This window comes from Lepus europaeus, unplaced genomic scaffold, assembly GCF_033115175.1.
Source record: "Lepus europaeus isolate LE1 unplaced genomic scaffold, mLepTim1.pri SCAFFOLD_457, whole genome shotgun sequence".
Classification (NCBI taxonomy): domain Eukaryota; kingdom Metazoa; phylum Chordata; class Mammalia; order Lagomorpha; family Leporidae; genus Lepus; species Lepus europaeus.
The window spans coordinates 1-21,481 of NW_026909333.1; the positions used below are offsets into that span (position 1 = coordinate 1).

Here is a 21,481-nt window from a genome sequence, read left to right on the forward strand (position 1 = left end):
GCATTTGGAGACTGAACCAGCAGATATAGATCTCTCTCTTCCAAAAAACAAAACAAAACAAAAAGGAAAAGCAGAAAGAAACAATGGCTTTTTAAGATCTACAAACATCACATCTTTAAAAACAAATAATAAAATAAAATTTAAAAAAGGGCCGGCTCTGTGGCACAGTGGGTTAAAGCCCTGGCCTGGAGCACCAGCATCCCATATGGGTGCCGGTTCGAGTCCGGCTGCTCCTCTTCTGATCCCGCTCTCTGCTATGGCCCTACACCCACACGGGAGACCCAGAGGAAGCTCCTGGCTCCTAGCTTCGGATCAGTGCAGCTCTGGCCGTTGTGGCCAACTGGGGAGTGAACCAGCGGATGGAAGACCTCTCTCTCTGTCTCTACCTCTCTCTGTAACTCTTTCAAATAAATAAATCTTTAAAAAAATAAAAATAAAAGAGATTTACAAACATCAAGTACTGAGTTGTAAAATCCACTGAGATTTCTTTTAAGGAACAGGAAGCCCTAAAAGATGTAAAATTAAGAAAACAGCATTTAACCCTTCTCATGGAACACGCACGCTGTGGCACAGCCTGCCATTGACTCTGGCACGGCCAGGGCTGTCCTGGCCACTGACCAGCGTGCAGGACACACCCACTTACGCTGTGGCACAGCCTGCCATTGACTCTGGCCCGGCCAGGGCTGTCCTGGCCACTGACCAGCGTGCAGGACACACCCACTTACGCTGTGGCACAGCCTGCCATTGACTCTGGCCCGGCCGGGGCTGTCCTGGCCACTGACCAGCGTGCAGGACACACCCACTTACGCTGTGGCACAGCCTGCCAATGACTCTGGCCCGGCCGGGGCCATCCTGGCCACTGACCAGCGTGCAGGACACACCCACTTACGCTGTGGCACAGCCTGCCACTGACTCTGGCCCGGCCGGGGCCGTCCTGGCCACTGACCAGCGTGCAGGACACACCCACTTACGCTGTGGCACAGCCTGCCAATGACTCTGGCCCGGCCGGGGCCGTCCTGGCCACTGACCAGCGTGCAGGACACACCCACTTACGCTGTGGCACAGCCTGCCACTGACTCTGGCCCGGCCGGGGCCGTCCTGGCCACTGACCAGCGTGCAGGACACACCCACTTACGCTGTGGCACAGCCTGCCAATGACTCTGGCCCGGCCAGGGCCGTCCTGGCCACTGACCAGCGTGCAGGACACACCCACTTACGCTGTGGCACAGCCTGCCAATGACTCTGGCACGGCCGGGGCCGTCCTGGCCACTGACCAGCGTGCAGGACACACCCACTTACGCTGTGGCACAGCCTGCCACTGACTCTGGCCCGGCCGGGGCCGTCCTGGCCACTGACCAGCGTGCAGGACACACCCACTTACGCTGTGGCACAGCCTGCCAATGACTCTGGCCCGGCCAGGGCCGTCCTGGCCACTGACCAGCGTGCAGGACACACCCACTTACGCTGTGGCACAGCCTGCCAATGACTCTGGCACGGCCGGGGCCGTCCTGGCCACTGACCAGCGTGCAGGACACACCCACTTACGCTGTGACACAGCCTGCCATTGACTCTGGCCCGGCCAGGGCTGTCCTGGCCACTGACCAGCGTGCAGGACACACCCACCTTTAAGAGCATCCAGGAAGTGCATGTGAAGGGGGTGCTCATCTCCAGGAGCAGCGTGGTCATGGCCAGGTAGTGGCCAGCTCCAAGGTTGGTCACCAAGCCGAGAAACCCCAGGAAGGCAAAGAGATGGTGGACAACCAGGAACACGTCGAAGGTCCGGAAGAACAGGTTGGACAGGTGAACGGCGACGTTTTCAAAGAAAAAGAAGCCGGTCGCGGTTGTGATGTGAAACCAGCACCAGTCCTGCTGGCCGAGCGCTTTGTCCGCCTGGAGCACTGGGTCCCCCAGCAGAGCCCACAGGCCCGCGGCCGTGCTCTGGACACCAAAGACAGCACGTGTGGCCGCCAGGTCCCAGAAGACCTTCTCTCTGGCTGCCAGAGAACGGTAGGTGGCGTTCAGGGAAGAGGACAGCTGGTGGCAGACCACGAAGACGCCTAGGTAGAAGACAAAGCCCGCGACCACCAGCGTCGAGCGGATCTTCCAGGAGGCATAGTCCAGCTCCAAGATGCTCTCCGAGGGGCCCCCACTGCCGGCCGATGTCATTGTCCCACACGGCGCAGCTGCTCAGCCCCACGCTGTGTCCTGTCCAGGGAGCAGAGCCGGGGCAGCCGCGTCGGGGGTCTTCATCTGCCCATCTTCATCTGCAGAAGACAAGGCAGTTAACGCACTCAGTGCTGGCTGACAGAGCTGGGGCACGCTGCTGCCCCAGGGACACAGAAACGTGCTAACAAGGGCGAGCATGCGCTGCAGCCCCGTCACGCTGCTCGCGACACCTGCATCTCACACGGCGGTGCCTGGCTTTGGGCCCGGACCCAGCTCCCTGCTAATGTGCACCCTGGGAGGCAGCAGGTGACGGCCTGAGTTCTTAGGGTCCTGTGATGCAACTGCCGGAGCCAGACTGCATTCCAGGCTCCTGTCTTTGGCCTGGCCCAGCCCCAGCTCTCGAGAGCATTTGGGGAGCGACCCAGCAGATGGAAGAGCACCGTTTCTTCGACTTTCAAATAAATCAACATAAAAAATATTACATTCAGTACCTTACTCTTCTGCATTTACAAAGATACTCAAATACAGCAAGATAACATCAACTGGTAGTACAGGAGGACCACATACAGTAAACTGAGGGCAGATGGGCCCAGCCCTGAACAAGCCGAGGAATGTGGCTGCCATGTGGCTGCCGTACGGCCGCTGTGGACACTGGGCCTGAACTGTAGCCATGGTCCACACGCTGGGTGCTCCCTTCAAAGCACCTGTGAGCCTGCTGCACGTTTGGTTTCATGGGGAAAACAGAGTGGATCACACAGAATACACTCTGGTTAAGTGTGTTCCAGAACCGGAATGAGAACATCACCTCGGCCATTTATGAGCCACGATCAACACAGTCCACGGCTCAAGGTCATGTCAAGCTGGGTGTGTCTGGGTTCAAAGCCCTGCTCTTCCGTGTACTGGTCACGTGGGCTCTGGACTGGGGCTCCTCAAACGGAAGTCAGCAGGAGCGGCAGAGCAGGTAGCAGACACCAAGGGACTGAAGCCAGGTCTGGCACGCGGTGTGGCCTGAGCACCTGATCCACAGGTCTGTAACGCCTGAGCCCCAACAGGAGATCTAAGTGGCAAATGCTCATCTGACCTCATTGGGCGGAGCGCCATCAAAACACATGTTGTGCCCAGTACTGTGTATTTAGGGTACTAAACACTGCAAAATTACCCTCAGGCTACGGTGTGAGGGGCGTTCAGTCATCCCCAAGGTATTTCCATCTGTGTGTGCAAATGCTCCACCGTGGAACTGCGGACACTCAGCCTTCCAGGAAGGTGGCTCTCGGCCTGCAGGTGGGCGGGAGCAGCACCCAGCTGTCCTCAGACAGCAGAGGCAGAGTGGCCTCAGGCGCAGTGGCAACTGGCACAGCGTGAACCCACCGTCCTCAGTGCCCACCTAGGAGGAGCCCTGGACAGCCTGAGACCCAGCCACGCGTGCCGGCTGCAGAGCACGGACAACACAGGGCTCTGGTCCATGGAATTGTTAGGTAGGAAGTCAGTTATGAGCTTATGTGTGTGTGACAGGCCTAAAGAGAAGACATCTATATGCATCTGCATCTCAAAGTCATCCTAACAAGGTTTCAGGGGAAGCCCAGATTTCGCATCCTGCCTGCCCTGCCCCCTTCTACCTGATAACCTGCCAGGTGGAGACCCTCACCCCTCCTGCTTCCTGCCTGATAAATCTTCCACAATCTCCCAGGTGCAGCCCAGATCTGCATGTCAAACACCCTGCTCCCTTCCTCAGGTCTGATAACATTTGCATCCATAAAGTCCTTTGTTTCAGACCTTCAAGAGAAGTTTTTCTATTTACATCCAAAAAGCCCTTTGTTCCAAGAGGAGCAGAGGTGGGGAAGCAAGACCCATCTCCTTAAAACCCCCAGCCTCAACTGGACTGCGCGCTCAGCTCTAGGCATCTTTGCTGAGCCGCCCGCCTGGCCTGGCCGGGTGTACTCTCCACTCACCCATGCAGCCCCGCTCTCCCCCAGTCTGAGGGACTGGGCACTCTCTCTCAGGTCCTGTCTGGAGAGGTGCCCATCCGTCCTTACAGATGTTCCTTCTTAATAAACCTTGCTATTTTACCTCCCACTACTCTCTGTCTCACGCCTGAATTCTTTCTTGCGCAAAGACAAGAACCCTGCAATTTCTCCGGTAACATTTTTGGCGAGCCAGCCAGGAGTTTGAGAAGACATCGGAGGTCAGTATTCCTTCCCTCAAGCGGGACCGGATCTGTGGAAGTGACCGTTGAGTGTCCGGCACCCCACAGCTCTCCGAGAACGCGGAGTCCCCCCGGCCACGGCTTAGCTACGGCCGAAACTCCAGAGGGATTGTAAGGAACGGGAGGGCGATTAGGAAGGGCAGTTGCCTGAGAGCGTGGAGACCCCCTGAGCTCGCTTTGGCTTCCCGGCGGCCGGACCGCGACCCGAGAACCAGGTCTCTCTCTTGGAGGGACGCCTGGTCACGCTGCCTACTGCTACGCGAGCAGGGCTTAGCTTCGGTCGAGGCTAATATTGGCCCTCCAGGTAAACTCAGACAACTAGGTAGTGGGCACTCTTGAGCGATAAGAGATTTCGAACCCCACTCAGCCCCCAGACACCAGGGCCTTTTCCCTTTGCTCTCCTCCAGCTGAGATTCATAGGGGAAGGTGAGGGCACCTTGTCCACCTAGGGATAAGCTGTTACCAGTTAACCCTTTCCAACCTGGTAGAAGGTTTTCCGTCTTGGCAGCTTTGGTGCATCTTGAAGTTTTTGTGAGCTATTACTGTTGCTAAGCTTTGATTGTCTGAGGATTGAATCTGGAAAGGAGCTAAAGTTAACCATCTGTTTTAATTGACTGAGTGTTTGCAGTAGTCCTGATTGATCTGGCTTTGGCTGAATTATAGGAGGTTCCCAGCACTCTTGGTGAAATGGCGCACCTACCCGACCCCACGGCCAGTCCTGCAAGGCCCCGGTGTGCGCAGTCTTCCCTGTAAATGGGGGACCACAGCCTTTCTCTGCACTCTATTCCAGTCCACGTGGCCTGCTGCACCCAGGCAGGCATAGCCAGATATCCCTATGGAAAGCCCCCTCCCAGGGCTGCTTTTTTTCCTCTCCTGGAGGAATTTCCAATTCAATACTACTGCTGGCCTTACCTAAGGGAGCCAGAACCTTAAGCCATTAACCCTTTCCAACCTGATGGGTTTTTCTCTTTGCAGTTAATGGAAGCCTAAGCAATGGGTCATATGCTGATGTCTAGTTCTTTTCTGTGCTGCTGTCCCTGACTTATCTGATGAGAGTGTTCCTTCACGTGCCTTGAAGGTTTCACATTTTTCTATTGCCATTATGAGTCTTAATTGGGAAAACTGCAACGCGAAGTTGTCAATGTTGTTTATCTGTTTCCAGTGTTTGAGTGATTACCCAACTGATCAGAAATGTACTAATTGTTGGCTAAACCGCTTGACTCTGACAGCTTAAATTCTAAACCGAGTCTTCCAACTTTGGGCTTCCAGTCGGATCCCTGGAACTCTCAAAGGATGAGACTCTAAAATTTGTTAAAGTAACAGCTGCTTGAGTCAATTCAGATTATGTGAAATGTATTAAAATGTTGTAAATGGTGTCAGACCTATGCTGTATTCATGTTTTTGCTTTCCAGCTAGAGTGGTCTTATAAAAATAAGAGTAAATTCTGTGTATACAAGCCTTTATGTTGTTAACATTGGTTCAGAGAATTAAGTCAATGCCAAAGCCCTTCGGTTTGCTTGGTAGCTCACTTGCTCGGTTTTACATGTCTTTGATATGCTTTAAACATGTTTCTCTTAACGATGAAGATCTTTTCAAAGTTGTGTCCATGTTTGCTGTCCAGGAGGAGTTAATTCAGATAATGGTGTGGTATTCAGTAATAACTCAGTGTCTTAAGCCATCTAGGCATCAATGCTAAGCAAAATGTGGGAAAATGTATTGTACTTTTCACATCTTAAATTCGATAAGAGAGACTGTTTGAGTTTGTTAGCATGTATTCTCATAGATTGTCCATACATGACAATTCAGGACTATGTAAAAGTAACTACAGGTATAAAGTTTCAGAAGGTGTGAGCAAGTCATGAAAAGTTTTAAAAGGTTTACAACTTTAAATTGTTTACAGAGTTTTCTTTAAGTTGAGTGCTAATGCCAAAATTACATTGACCTAAAGTTGAAGTCTGATCTTCTGTTACAACAATGAGGTTTTTTTAAAAATTGTGCACTAATGTTAGTAAATATCTGGAAATGGTCTAAGTCGTAAATCTTGGAATCTGTTTTTGCAAAAACTGTAACGTCTATTTTAACAGTGTCTGCTGAATCAGTTACTCTGCCATTTCTAAAGTTAGGTCGTGTAAGCTCTTTTTGACTCTGTTAAATAGTTCTAAACTATGTGAACCCTTATGTTCAAGGTTTTTTATTTCTGGTTTATTCGACAAGAGATATAGAATTCATGTTCTGCCAAAGTAATCTATTGTGTACTCTACTGTCTCTGTTAAGTTCAGATTGATGAAAAGCATTGTTAATTATTATGATCAGATCTGGTTTAAAAGTGTAAAAATCACCCTGACTAATGAATGGCTATCATTTCAGGATGTTAAGGAATTCTATTTTGACCAGATACTCTAAGTTCTCTTGGCACCTTTAACAGACGTTCCGAAAATCCAAGTTCTAAATTATCCGGACTTTTGACATCCCCAGAGGGCCCCTGGAGATGTCAAAAGAGATATCTCTCATCTTGCAGAGATAATAACCAATCGGCTGTTTAGATTAAAAGTGGTGCCAAGATGTGAAATGATGCTAAACTTCAGCTATAAACGTGTTTCTTTCTAGCTGCTCCAGTCTCTGGCTCAGAAACCAGATCCTTTAAAGAGGGACTGACGAAGTCTCTGTCCAGCTAATGTTGAACAACCAGGCATTGCTAGTTCAAATGTATTGCTAGTTTAAATGTGGATCAAACGGGAGGTCTAGCCAAAAGGGAGAAAGTGTTCCAGAAGAGACTTAGAGACGATGGGAGATGGTTATGCGGCAGGTGCTAGAGAACCAGGTTCCAGGAGCCCAAGAAAACTCTAGTGTCCACAGGCTACACGGTGAAAGCCCGGAAGCCCAAAAACTTATGGGTTACACGGTAAGACTAGTTAAACCCGGAAACCCAGGCCCATAGCCCACTGGCTACACGGTAAATAATCCGGAAGCCAAAGGATGGCAGTGACGTCTGCCACAATTTCTCCTCTAAGTCAGGCTACGCAGTAAGCACTGGTTAAACCGCCAGTTAAATCTGAAAGCCCAGGAAGTCAGTCTAGAGACCCGACTCGTTGCCTCACTTCTCCTCTTTTCTCTTCCAGAAGGGAAGTTACTACAGTTCTGCAGGACTCTCCACTGTGATGTACGGTTTGATCCCCAGACCTTATGTAAGGAATGGTTGACCTTTTCTGTAACAATGCCTGGCCACAGTATGGAGGACCAAACAACATAGCCAAAATAAGAGGTTAAACTATAAAATAATGTGACAGCTAGATCGATTTTTCAGTGTACGCGGTAAATGGGCAGAACTCCCCTTTTAAACGAAATTGAGGGATAAATAGGAAGTTGTACTGATGACCTCAAAGTATGCAAGCAGGTCACCACAGTTGATCTTACCTAAAAGGTCATAGTTCTCCTCATGGGCACGGTCTTAACTCGCAGAAAAATACTAAGTGTCAGAATTTGCCCATGACCATAGTTTTTTTTAGCTCACCCTGATATTAAAGAAATCAGGGTTGGGTTGAGCACCCCCTTGACTGACATCATAGAGGCTGCTTCCATGGTCTACTTTATTAGAGACCAGGAGAACGAGGAGCAAGCTAGCAGCAGGAGCGATATAAGGATAGGCAACAGGCCAATCAATGGCTTTCTGCACGGTGATCTGCCGTCAAGGAGACCCAGCAAGGCCAGTGCACCCCAAACAGCACCTGTTGCTGATATAAGGAGCCAGGGCATTGGGCAAGCAGCTGCCGCAACAGAAACTGCCTTCTGTCAGCTCTGCCAAGAGCATGGCCACTGGACACGGAACTGCCCTGGGTGTCGAAGGACTCCTGGTTCAGAACCGCAGACCCTGTGGCCCCGAGCTAAAAAGCCTTTAGCTCTGCCCTGCCTCTGCCTAGCTTCTAGCTCCAGCCACTGCTATTGAGGGGATGGCCTAGGGTCAGTGAAACGCAAGTTGCCTATTTCTACCAGCCTCCTATTAAAGCTCTCCTCCTAGTCCAGCCAGGTAATGCAAGTCAACAGGGTGCCTCCCTTAGAGATTCGCATCTCTTGCAATTCTCTTCCAGCACCCCCTGGATAGGTCTGGGCCTCACACACCCAGCCAGGCCTTAAACGTCTATCCAATAGTATTAAGCTTAGAGAAAGTCCTCCCTGCCAGTTCCTAAAAACAGGGCTTTCAGTAACAGCTAACTCAGATAGTCCTGCACCTATTTGGACAGGTCCTCACTGAGGACTTAAAGGGACTATCTCTTGAGGGGGGTGCACAATAATCCATAATGTAGATGATTAAATGTAAACAATTTGTTAGTCTGTCTCCTTTCCCAGCCTGAGACTCTAGTCTTGTACATTGGCTTAACTTCCTAGCAAAACTAGCTACTAGGTATCTGGAGGAAAACAAAGCATTGCTAGTCCATTAAAGTGTTAACTATTTAACCCTTGTCCTCTCCCCTGGGGAGAGAAAACCAGCCCCAGAGAGGATATGGGCCATGCAGCAAATTCCTACTTCTGCAAACTTCAGGCAGTCCCAGCTTTTCTCTATCAGGTTACAGGTTCCTAGATACAGGGAAACAGCACAGTTCCTAAACCAGGCTCTTGACAGGCAGCCAAAGCAGAGCCCCCTCCTTTGGGGGAAAGAGCAAACCACAGCCTTCGCTCAGCTAAAGGATGCTATGATAAAGCCCCTGTGCTAGGACTGCCAAGCCCAGAGAAACCCTCCCAGCTGTACATCACTGGGAGGCAGGGAGTCACCTTAGGAGGGTTAACTCAGGATCTGGGACCTGTTAAGCAACCTGTGGGCTACTTTTCTAAAACCTTAGACATGGTTGCACAAGGATGGCCTCACTGCCTAAAGACAATGGCAGCAGCTGCCTTGCTGACAGAGGAGGTATCTAGAATTACACTGGGGCAAAATATCGCCCTTTATACCTCACATCAAATAAATTCTCTATTAGAGCAAAAGGGCTTTCACTGGCTCACAGATAGTAGAATACTAAAATATCAGGTCCTCCTTCTAGAAAACCCTCAGGTAAAAATAAGGCATAAACCCAGTTACTTTAATGCCAGTTCCAGGGGAAAGTGGTCCCCTCCACTCCTGTACTGAGGCTATTGACTTGATCTATGCCAGCAGAAGGGACCTAAAAGACAGCCCCCTGACTAATGCAAATAAAGTTTGGTTCATAGATGGAAGCAGCTTTGTCAGACAGGACCTGCTTCTCAGAGTATGCAACAGTTACAGCATGGCACGTTATTGAAACGTGCTCTGCCCCCAGGAACTTTTGCTCAGCTAGCAGAACTAATTGCCTAAACCAGAGCTCTAGATCACACAAGGGATTTTTAAGGCATCTTCACTCTGCATGGAGACCTTAGTCTTCTGGTAAGGTAGGAAGAGCCAACCAGGCTCTATGGAAAACATCAAGTATAGAAATGTGTGCTTGGTAAGAAAGGTTTAGAAGGAAAGAGTGTTGTTGGTAAGAAGGGTTAAAAAGGAAAGAGCTTTTTATATAAGGAAAGGACATGGTTTGTAAGAATGACTTTATCCTGATGGCTAGTTTACTCTAGACTGGAATGGAAATGGTGAAATGTTTAAAGTAAGTTGAAGAGGGTGTGTGGAAGTCACAAAAGGTTATAAGAAAAAGAAGTATTAAACATGCTAACTGCTGCTCCAGGGGGTATCTGTGCCATGCTCCAGGAAGAATGTTGTTTCTGGGTCAATCAGACTGGACAGGTACAAACCCAAATTTGTACTTTTCCTGGACAATTCCAAACAGCTCCAGGACCAGGCCAAGCAGGGCTGGGATTTCTGGCCTGAAATCTGGTCATGGAAATCCTGACTATTTCCTCTCCTTGGCCCAATAACTTCTGTAATCTTGCTGCTTCTCTTTGGACCGTGTGTTTTTAATGCCCTTGTTCGTTTTGTCTCTAGCAGACTAAGAGCTGTTGAACTCCAAATGGTCGTCAGACAAGGCTTCCAGCCCATCCCACTGGACGACCTGAGCAGCCCCCTGGACCGAGCAGCACAGTCTTTCCAAGGCTACTGTCACACACCATAAGACAGATAGCAAGGGGTGATACCCAAATCTCCCTCGACGCCCACATGTCAGCTTTGAAGAAGTTACAGAAGACGGAACTTCATCCATAATCCCAAAAAGAATTTTGGGTATTAACCTCTTGAGGGGGGAATGTTAGGTAGGAAGTCAGTTATGAGCTTATGTGTGTGTGACAGGCCTAAAGAGAAGACATCTATATGCATCTGCATCTCAAAGTCATCCTAACAAGGTTTCAGGGGAAGCCCAGATTTCGCATCCTGCCTGCCCTGCCCCCTTCTACCTGATAACCTGCCAGGTGGAGACCCTCACCCCTCCTGCTTCCTGCCTGATAAATCTTCCACAATCTCCCAGGTGCAGCCCAGATCTGCATGTCAAACACCCTGCTCCCTTCCTCAGGTCTGATAACATTTGCATCCATAAAGTCCTTTGTTTCAGACCTTCAAGAGAAGTTTTTCTATTTACATCCAAAAAGCCCTTTGTTCCAAGAGGAGCAGAGGTGGGGAAGCAAGACCCATCTCCTTAAAACCCCCAGCCTCAACTGGACTGTGCACTCAGCTCTGCATCTTTGCTGAGCCGCCCGCCTGGCCTGGTCAGGTGTAATCTCTCCACTCAACATGTTACCTCCCTCCTTCTTCCTCCCCAGTCTCTCAGGCTCTGTCTGGAGAGGTGCCCGTCCGTCCTTACGGATGTCCCTTCCCTAGTAAACCTTGCTGTTTTACCTCCCACTACTCTCTGTCTCACGCCTGAATTCTTTCTTGCGTGAAGACAAGAACCCTGCAATTTCTCTGGTAACACAACCATGAGAAAAACGCCCTGCCCTGATCAGCACACAATGACTTCACCCGAGTTCCAAACACACCTATCCTGACCACAGCGGCTGCACCCGAGAGCAGCGCAGCGCGATCCACTGCAAGCCTTTCCCACTCCAGACCTAAGCGAAAGGAAAGGCAGTCAGCGAGCTTTTCGCCTCCACAACGTAAACGCCGAGCTTCTTCGTGCGCTGCACCCTGCACAGCTCAGCTTTTCGCCATCAGCCCATTTTCCATTCCAACTGAAGTCTGACTTCCTTAAACTCTGCCGCCTGCACTCGACCTTCTGCTCGTTTCACTCCAGTCATCACCCTACGCACGTCCTGAGAATCCATGTTCCTGCTCCCCGCTGGTTCTTGGTTGGGACCCTGGAGGGGCTCCCCAAGTCTGCATTCCTGCCCCACGCCCCAGAGTCTCTGGGACACCGGCCCACACTCGCCACCCCCCCCCACCCCCGCAAGGACGCCCCGTTCTCCTTGCCTCTGGGCTTCCTGAGGGGCTGTGCTGACCTCAGCTGCTGCAGACACCCTCCCAGGCTCAAGGGGCACCCGACGCGCCCTGCGTTCCTCCTCTGCTGTTCCTGCAGCGCCACACATCCACTGGACACCCCGCTGTCCCAGGGCCCCAGGCCACACCTGCCCGTCCACCTCCACACGCCGCTGCCCAAGAGAGCAGGCTGTCACGGACTGCTGGACACAGATGCAGATCCACACTCTGCCCAAGTGGCCACATTTGCCTAAATTTGCAGTTTGGGTTTGCAAAAGGACTGTGCATGCCCAGGAGCCCCGGCAGAGAGAGGAGGCCTGAGCTCAGAGGCCTGGCCTGCAGCTCCCACAGCCCCAGGGCGCACCTGCCCCTCACTTCCTCACCCCTCCTGTGAGTCAAGGGCAGGAGCACCCCCACCCCCACTGGAGCCCGGGGCAGTGCTGGACTGGCTGCTTCAGCGAGCTGCTGGTCACACAGCCCGAACCGAAGCTCTCTCAGCCAGCAGAGTCTGAACGCTGGGACCTGCTGCACAGACTCCTAATCTGGCAGTGGGCACGCCATGGAGGCACAGCCACAGAGGGTCTGCACTACCCTTCGAGACAGGCAAGCTCTAGTGCAGCTAACCTGGTTGTGTATTCTGTCACAGTCCTCCCTGGACCTGGGCCGGCTGCGGGGTGGGTCTGCCCTGAGGCGGGCGTGACCTCTGCTCCACCCAGGGCAGCATGCCCCACCCACCTCTGGCGGCGAGGCTCCAGTGTACTTACACAACTACACACACTTGAGGGTTAGCCTGTGCCCAGAGCATGTTTAACACTGCTGCAAGGGGCTGGCAAGAGCTCTTGGCTCAGGCTCCTTGTCTCAGAGTCACCCATCACTCTGCACTCCACAGATCCAGCGTCAGCCAGGGAGGAGGGCGGCCTCCCACCCGGCCCTGCACAGCCACCCAGCACGACGGCAAATACAGCACAGTGGGGCATAAAGCACCTACTATGTGCCAGAAACATTGCCCTTGTTTGTTCTAACTTCGCAAGACAGAGAATGGTTTCCAGGTTTCCAGGCCTTCTGGGCCCCATTTGGAGATGTTATCATTGACAGAGAAAGAGCCGCAGACAAGTGACCAGTTACCGACAGCCAGGCAGAGCTGAGCCCAGTGGGCCTCCCTGCAGTCCTAGGGCAGGCGGCAAACACAGACCCCGAACAGCAGTCTCAGAATCCACTCTCAGGCCTTCACACCCTGCCACCAACTCCCCACCAACTTCCCACCAACTCCCCACCAACTCCCCAGCTCCGACGCCACCCAGCAGGCCCTGGCCCGGCGCTCCCGTGTCACTCCGCGCACTCCCGTGTCACTCCGCGCACGCGTCTCGGGTCTAACCTGCGACTGGGGGCCCACGGCGCTCCCCGTGTCACTCCGCGCACGCGTCTCCGGTCTAACCTGCGACTGGGGGCCCACGGCGCTCCCGTGTCACTCCGCGCACGCGTCTCCGGTCTAACCTGCGACTGGGGTCTCCAAGTCTTCTGAGTGCCAATCAGCATCCTCCAGCCAGGGTGCAGGAGTGCGGCTCATCCCTCAACCGCCTGAGCTGTGCGGGTGGAAGGCCAGGCCCGAGCGGCAGCGGGCCAGCCCTGCCCGGGACTGCAGAGCCCATGCGCGGGCCCTCCCAGTGCTACACTGGGAACCACAGCAGTTCACCCGGAGTCACAGTCAGGCGGCCACAGAGCAACAGCGGGCAGTGCAGACGGGCGTGGGAAGAGTCCCCAGTTCTCCTTTTGCCTCTATTTCTGCTTCGCACCCCGACCACATCCCTCTCAGATTTGATGGACATAAAGGGACGCTGGGTCACCACCATTCCACGCCTCGAGCCTGCGTGAGGACTTCCATAGGAAGCCGTGGGCAAAACCAGAGGAGACCAAACGGCACAGTCTTATCACGCCCTTGCAACCCTGAAGGCTTCAACCGTTCAGACCAGCGCTGCAGGCACCCAACGGGACCAGGAAAGCGAGTCCTGGAGGGCTGCCAGCCAGGCTCAGCCCAGCCCAGCCCAGCCCAGTGTGAGTGTGGCCCAGCCTGGCCCAGCTCGGCCCAGTGCAGCCCAGCCTGGCCCAGCTCAGCCCAGCTTAGTGTGAGTGTGGCCCAGCTCAGCTCGGCCCAGTGCAGCCCAGCCTGGCCCAGCTCAGCCCAGCCCAGCCCAGCTTAGCCCAGCCCAGCTTAGTGTGAGTGTGGCCCAGCCTGGCCCAGCTCGGCCCAGTGCAGCCCAGCCTGGCCCAGCTCAGCCCAGCCTAGCCAGGCTCAGCCCAGGTCAGCCTGGCCCAGCCCAGCCCGGCTCAGCCCGGCCCAGCCCAGCCAGGCTCAGTCCAGCTCAGTCCAGCTCAGCCCAGGTCAGCCAGGCCCAGCTCGGCCCAGCTCGGCCCAGCCCAGCCTGGCCCAGCCCAGCCCGGCTCAGCCTGGCCCAGCCCAGCCCGGCTCAGCCCGGCCCAGCCCAGCCAGGCTCAGTCCAGCTCAGCCCAGGTCAGCCAGGCCCAGCTCGGCCCAGCTTGGCTCAGCCCAGGTCAGCTCGGCCCAGCCCAGGCCGGTCCAGGGCTCCATGTCTGGACTCTGCAGACCTGCAGGGTCCTTGGGAAAAGCAGATCTGCAAACCTCACTGGACGCCCTCTCATGTAAGAGGCAGCAGTCTAACCACGCATTGCAGCAGACTGTGCCATCTGAAGACGAAAATGCGAACCCGTGGGTGAGAACAAGTCCATGGCCGCAGTGGGGACCGGGGCTGTGTCCCGCGTCCCTCAGCTGCTGCTGCTCGCCGGGGCCAAGCCCGGACACCAGCCCCGTTCTGGGTGCTCCGCATAATTCCCCCAGACCCGAGTGTACAGGAGGATCGATGCTGCTCCCACAGCACCCGCACTCCCTGCTCAGCACAGAAGGGCCCAGTGTCTCAGTGCCCGTGAGTGACAGGCTCAGCACCCAGAGAGCTCTGAGGCTCAACCACCTGCTCTGCCCCCAGGAGGAAGAGAGAGCTCCCAAGGCAGGGCTTCCCGGCAGGGACCCCACAACGTGGCGCCCACAGGGCGATCTCCAGTCCCCCTTCCTCTCCACACTCTGTTTCTCTCTGGCACGGGGGCCCTGGGGAACGAGTTCAACAGGACGTGACAGGGACAGTGTGCTTCTACCATGGTCGGCAGTTCCTAAAAACCCTTCCGGAGTTAAAGGACACAAAACTAAAGAAGTGCGCTCCTCCTGGGCGGCTCCGGGCACCACCACCGCACCTTGGTGCCTGCTGGGTCAGAGATAAACAGAAGCCGCCAGCGCCTGCCCCCCAGGGGTCATCTGGCACAGCCCAGGGCCCTAACCGGATTTCTCCAGTTTGCTGCTGAAACAGGCTGTGGTGAACACCTCGGAGGCCAGCCAGGGCATCTCACCGGAGCTCCCGGGGCCTGCCACGGCCAGGCAGGTGCAGGGGCTGTCCCCAGCCCCTGACCCATAGACGTCCCTCCTCACAGTGCTCCTGGCACGCTGTAAGTGGAAACCACAGTGTGGGAACAGGACGCGTAGAAAATGGCCCCTTCCAGGCTTCACCGGGGTGAACTCAGAGAGTTAGGGATGGTCGCCTCTCCCAGCCTCAGGACAGGTCTGGAGCCAGCACCTCCCAGGGCTCAGGGCCCCTCCTCCCTGCCCTGCACACCACACCCACCTCCCACGTCCAGGGCAGCTGGCCACAGGGCCAGAGCTGACCCACCCAGCACCTGTCCCCCCACCCTCGGCTGACCCACCCAGCACCTGTCCCCCACCCCCGCTGACCTGACCCAGCGCCTGTCCCCCACCCCCCGCTGACCTGACCCAGCGCCTGTCCCCCCACCCCCGCTGACCTGATCCAGCGCCTGTCCCCCACCCCCGCTGACCTGACCCAGCGCCTGTCCTCCCATCCCCGCTGACCTGACCCAGTTCTGTCCCCTGCAGCCCCAGCTGACAGCGGAAGCCACACCGACCTCCTGCGTCCTGGAAGGAGGCCTCCGCAGCCTCACCAGCACACAGGTGTGCGCCCATACCTGCCCAGCAGGTCCCCGGGCAGCGAGGGGCGACATCGCCGCCTCATCGGCTGGTCCCCCTCCTCTGTCCGGCCGGTCGGCGCCCACCGGGCCGCCCACGCCCCTACACAAGCTCGCGCGGCTCGGCGCGCCCCGTGCAGGGTTCAGCACGGTCGGGGGGCTTCCGGCTCACAACCAGGGGGCCGCCGGGGGACCTGGACCGAACCCCAACTCCGCCCTCGCTGGGCTCCCCGCGCCCCTCCCACACCCCCGCCCCGCCTGCGAAGCCACTGCCCTCGGACCCCAGCTGCCCCGCGCGCCCCTCACCTGCCCCGGCGCCCCAGCCGGCGCCCCGACGCCCAGGGGACCCCCGCAGGCCGCCGGCGTCACGGACGGCACCGGCGCGCGCACGACTCGCCGGCCGCAAACACGCCCCGCGCACGCGCACAGGGCTGTGGCTGCGGCCGCCCATCCGGACGAGACCACGACGGGCGCGGGGGGGATCGCGGGACGTACCACGGGCGGGGGCCGGGCGCCGGCGGCGGCAGGCCGGAAGGAGCTCCGGCCGCGTGGACGCCGGGTTCCCGTCTGGGCAGCGAGGACGCGGCCATTGCGCCTCCCAGCCGCATGGGCTCCGGGACACCCGCCGCGGATCCCCCCAGAGACGCCGCCAAGTGCTCTGCCGGCGGGACTGGTCGCGGCCGCGCGCCGCAGGGCTCCCGGCTCCATCCCGGAGCTCAGGGACTGCGGCGCCACTGCGGTGCGCTGAGGCGTCCGCTCCTGCGAAATGGGCCCGGCGCTGACCCGGGGCCTCCGCGGAGGACGGGGGCCTGGGGCCGCGAGCTCGTGGTGCAGCGGAGCCGGGGGCGGGCGGCCGCCTGGTCAGCGCCTCAGGACCCCGCGGGCGCGGGGCGGCGGCGGCTTTCGCGCCACGGCCCTCGGCTGCCACGGATCCAACGTGCGGCCTGGGCCCGGCGCTCCCCGCGGCCCTCGGAGGGTTTTCTCAGTTGAGCGGGGAGCCTAGGCCCTGGGCGCCTGCCGTCTCTAGGGCAGGGCGCTGCTCTGCTCAGGAAGCCGAAGGGTCCGCGCCGCCCCTGTGGGCTTCAGCCCGACGCCTGCTCCCGCTCTGCTCACGGCCAAGCAGGCTTCCCCTGCCCACGTTGATCACGCACAGGGAGGCGGTCACGGCCACCCTGCCTGCACCCGGCACCACGCACGGGGGGGGGGGGGCGGTCACGGCCACCCTGCCCGCACCGGGCACCGCGCACGGGGGGCGGTCACGGCCACCCTGCCCGCACCGGGCACCGCGCACGGGGGGCGGTCACGGCCACCCTGCCTGCACCGGGCACCGCGCACGGGGGCGCAGTTACGGCCATCCTGCCTGCACCGGGCACCGCGCACGGGGGCGCAGTTACAGCCATCCTGCCTGCACCGGGCACCTCGCACGGGAGGCGGTCACGGCCACCCTGCCTGCACCGGGCACCGCGCACGGGGAGGGGGGCGGACACGGCCACCCTGCCTGCACCGGGCACCGCGCACGGGGAGGGGGGCGGTCACGGCCACCCTGCCTGCACCGGGCACCGCGCACCGCACATGGGGATGCGGTCACGGCCACCCTGCCTGCACCGGGCACCGCGCACGGGGAGGGGGGCGGATACGGCCACCCTGCCTGCACCGGGCACCGCGCACGGGGAGGGGGGGCGGATACGGCCACCCTGCCTGCACCGGCACCGCCCCAGACGCTCCCCTGAAGGGGCTCACTCATCGCTGCACTGGCTGCGGCACCACCATCTGCTTTTGGCAGAAGGAAAGCTGGAGGCTTAGTCCCGCGTGCACTCCGTGCCCCTGCTGAGGGGCGAAGCTGAGGTTTGAGAGCCGGCGCCACCGGTGTTTGGAGAAGACTGAGGTTTCCGGGGAGAGGCCGGCCGCAGACTCGGCCTTCTCTCCTGTTCCCGCTCAGGGAGCGACTTGCTCACTGCAGTGTTTCGAGGTCTCAGGGAGGTTCCAGCTCCTCTGCCTGCGGCTTTCCCCTCAGCTCAGCAAGGTGGCAGCTCTCTGGGGGCTGGCGTGGTGCAGCTGTCTGCAACTGACATCCCACGCTGTCAGTTCAAGTCCTGGCCACCTACTTCTGAGCCAGCTCCCTGCCAATGCGCCTGGGAAGGTAACAGAAGGTGGCCCAAGTGCTTGTGCCCTGCTACCCACGTGGGAGACCAGGATGGAGTTCTTGGTTCCTCTGTCTCTGTAACTCTATTTCAAATACATAAAGTAAGTATTTTTGAAAAATGACGGAGTTTGCAGAGGGTTGTATCACAGAGTGGAAGGAGAAGGGAAATTTCCTGATTTCTAAACTCATAGCAAGTGCCCCTGGTCCCGTAGTGGGAGCAGAGCGTGGCCGACTCTGGGACAGGTCTGAGGGCTGCTGGCCGTGGCTCAGTGGCCGACACCGGGGACAGGTCTGAGGGCTGCTGGCCGTGGCTCAGTGGCCGACACTGGGACAGGTCTGAGGGCTGCTGGCCGTGGCTCAGTGGCCGGCACCGGGACAGGTCTGAGGGCTGCTGGCTGTGGCTCAGTAGCGAGCACCTGATGCTTGGGGGTGTGTGGCACTCAGGCGTCAGGTGCTCGGCACTAAGGACCCTCCCTGACTGAACTCTGCTCACACGCCCCAGGCCATCGGGCCAGATGTGGACCAGACTCGGCAAGACCCCTGCTGTCAGCTGAGGGAGACCCCCCACACTCGGACCTGTCACGCTCGGTGTCTTCTCAGATGGCCTGCCTGAAGCAGACCTGTTGTGTCAGCTCCGGGGTTTCCTCGAGTCCTCTCCCACCCATGCCCCATCCGCCTTGCTCATAAACTGCCCTGGTCCTTGTTATGTTCAAAGCTGACCCAATCTCTCACTCCTATAAAACCCCACGTGAGCTCCAGTACCTGTATAAAGTCCGCCTGACTCTTCGGCAAGTGCCGGAATGATTTCTTAACAACTGTGTCGAAAGTAAATCTAGGAAAAAAATGGGTCACAGAAAAATGTGCCGCCCTACACACATTTCAGAGCTTCCAGGAGCCTTCGTCGTGTCCATTTCTGATTCTGAACAGCACGTCCTGCTGAAAACCCAAGGGATTTTCAGCCATAAAATGATGCAGCGTCTATGGCCTGGCTCCAAGGATGTGGCGCAGGGCCCTGATCGTCCCAGCGCCCTTGCGCCCCCAGGATGCTGCTACTGCTGGCTGAGTGACCTCACGCAGGGGCGCAGCCTTCTGAGCCACACCGGCAGAGGGAGGCACAGGCGTCTGAAGTGTCAGACCAGATGAGAGCTGAGGTCGGGGGCGGGGCTTCCCTGTGGGAGACCCTGACCCTGGATGGATGATGGCCCTCAAGGAGTCCGTGGAGCTTGGGTGGCCAGAGGCACTGCCAGCACATCCGGAGTTTGAGCGACGCCCTGACCAGAGGATGCTGACCTCAGAGCTCCCAGGCAGGCTGTTGCTGTGGGGCCACCAGCAGTGTCTGGAGACACTTCTTGTCGTCCCTAGAGATGGTGGTGAGCAGGGAGCTGCTGCCCAACGTCCCACAGCAAAGAACCGTCCAGCCTGAAATGTTAGCCGTGCACAGGCGAGACCCTCACCCAGAAAGGGAAACCTCTCCAGGTAACCCTAAGACCACACGGAGCGGGTCACGGTGCTCTAGGGACTCCCAGCTCTCCTGTTCAGTGACGGCCCTGGTGTGATGGCTGCGGGTCAGGTACCTGGGGAATTCCAGTGCAACGTTAAGAGACATGAGCTTCATATCCACAGAGTGTAATCGCCTGATTTCACCACAATTGCTATTTGAGGAACAGATTTACAAGCTCGGAATTCGTCTCCCCTTCCCCCAAAACAACGCGCCATCAAACAAGCCTGTAGGCACATTGGAATGTCGGAATGACACAAACTAGGCAGGCCCTGGCCGGACGGTGGGAACTTACCACAGAGTTTCCTTTCCGGATTTGTCTCCTAGGTGAGTTCAGACTTCGGGTCAGGCAGTCAGAAGTCACCAACAGTAGTCAAGAGACGAGATTCCAGGACGCGACTGCTCCCTCTCCTTTAGCCAAGCGCAAGTCCTCAGGAAGGGACCAGATTCCAGAGTCAGAGCGGACCTCGTCTCAGCGCCACGCCCACTTCCCAGGGAGCCAGGTGGAGCTAACTCTAATTCCAGCGAGGCCGCAGCCGGCCTGGTGCTCTTTACCCAGGAGGTGTGAGTCACTGGAGGCCAACAGAGGGTGTCAGGACGCAGGCCTCCCCCGGGTGCAGCGCTGTCACTGTGCCTCCCACAGGCTGGGCCACGCAGCAGCGTGTGGCCCTGAGCAAAGCTGGCAGACTGGTGTTTCCTGTGTCGCTGCAGGCGAGCAGGCTGCCAGGCGCTGGGCAGGCCTGGGACACGGCGACCCCTGTGCTGCCCCATGGGGTGGGGCGTGGCTGTCGGACAGAAGTGTGCTCACTCTGCCTTGTGGCTCAGGCAAAAGTGTAAGCGAGGCTTCTTCAGCTCTCTCTGCCTCTGCCTCGTGGTCTCCACCAATCACAGGAACCATGGAAATCCATTAGCTGCGGACTTCCAGGCACGCAGCAGAATTCTTGTCCATGTACTTGCTGTAAGTAAGATGCTTGTCCTTAGGTTTAAAAACACCAAGGAAAGGAGATATTAACCTTGAGGGCAACCACCACTCCCAGGAAGCAGTAACAACCACGTCCACGGTGCGTCGGTTTATCGAGTGTTTCCTAATCACCACTTTATTACAGCGTGTGCTCAGGAAACAGTGATTAAAAGAGGAAGTCTAACCTACAGAATAGGCACCTACCCTTTGGGACGCAGGGCGAAGGGACAATGTTCTGTAACAGAAGCACTCCCCCGGCTTAGTGTACCGTTTCTGTTACATATGCACAGGGTCACGCCTCTTAACTCTGCATTTGAGCTTCTCTATGTTGTGCTGCTCTGACTTCTTGGGCCTTGCCGCTCCCCTGCCCCAGGGCTGGCAGGCCCCTGGAGATAGCAGGTGCACCTCTGTCCACACTGACCGCCCCAGCCTGTGTGAGTTCGGCTTTATCTGGCTGTTCCACTGGGGAGACACAGCCTCCACCCTGCCTCCCGCACTGGGCTGGGCGGTAGACCGGGCGGTCAGCACCCCGGAGCCTGCTGTAAGGACTCCGCCCCCGTGCAAACTGGGTCAGCCAGCTCCTGCTTGCCGGTTGCTTCCCCCCAAAACCGCAGCGAAGGTCCTGCCCACGCTGCCCGCGCTCCGCCTTGCCCTGTGGGGCAGCTAGTGTGTGACTTCCTCCTTCCTCAGCGCCCTTCTCACGACTTCACCTCCACAGTTCCAGGATGGATCCTGTCTCCCCGGCAGAAACTGACAGACAAGGAAACAGGGGCCACGCCGACCCAACAAGGCTGCCACCTCAACCACAACCTGCTGATGTACACACGCACAGGAGAGACTGAGAGCGGCAGCTCCTGCTGAGCCCAGGACGGAAACCCGAAGGCCGGGTGTTCACCTGCTTCCTAGAATGGATGAGAAATTCCGAGAGACAAGGGTGCAGAGCGCTTACCAAGAAGCAGCAGGACAGCCAGCCCCGGCCACCGCCCTGTGCACTGACAGTCGTGGAGGTCCCCAACTCCCCAGGGACCTGCATAGCTCCATAGTCGCTCCCTGAGTGGGGTATTCAGGTCCCAGCTGGGCTCCTGGGCTGAGGCCGTCACAGGCCTGTC

At 57.1% G+C, this 21,481-nt stretch overlaps 1 protein-coding gene across 1 annotated transcript; it reads right to left on the reverse strand.

Annotated features, from left to right (window-relative positions):
• Positions 1 to 1,623: 1,623 nt before the first annotated feature.
• Positions 1,624 to 19,824, reverse strand: LOC133755422 (protein CLN8; the record flags this gene model as incomplete). Its single annotated transcript, XM_062185535.1, has 2 exons — positions 19,707 to 19,824; positions 1,624 to 2,264 (listed from the first exon to the last, which is right to left on the reverse strand). A coding segment is annotated over exon 2 (543 nt), but the record flags the coding sequence as incomplete, so codon positions are not given.
• Positions 19,825 to 21,481: the final 1,657 nt, after the last annotated feature.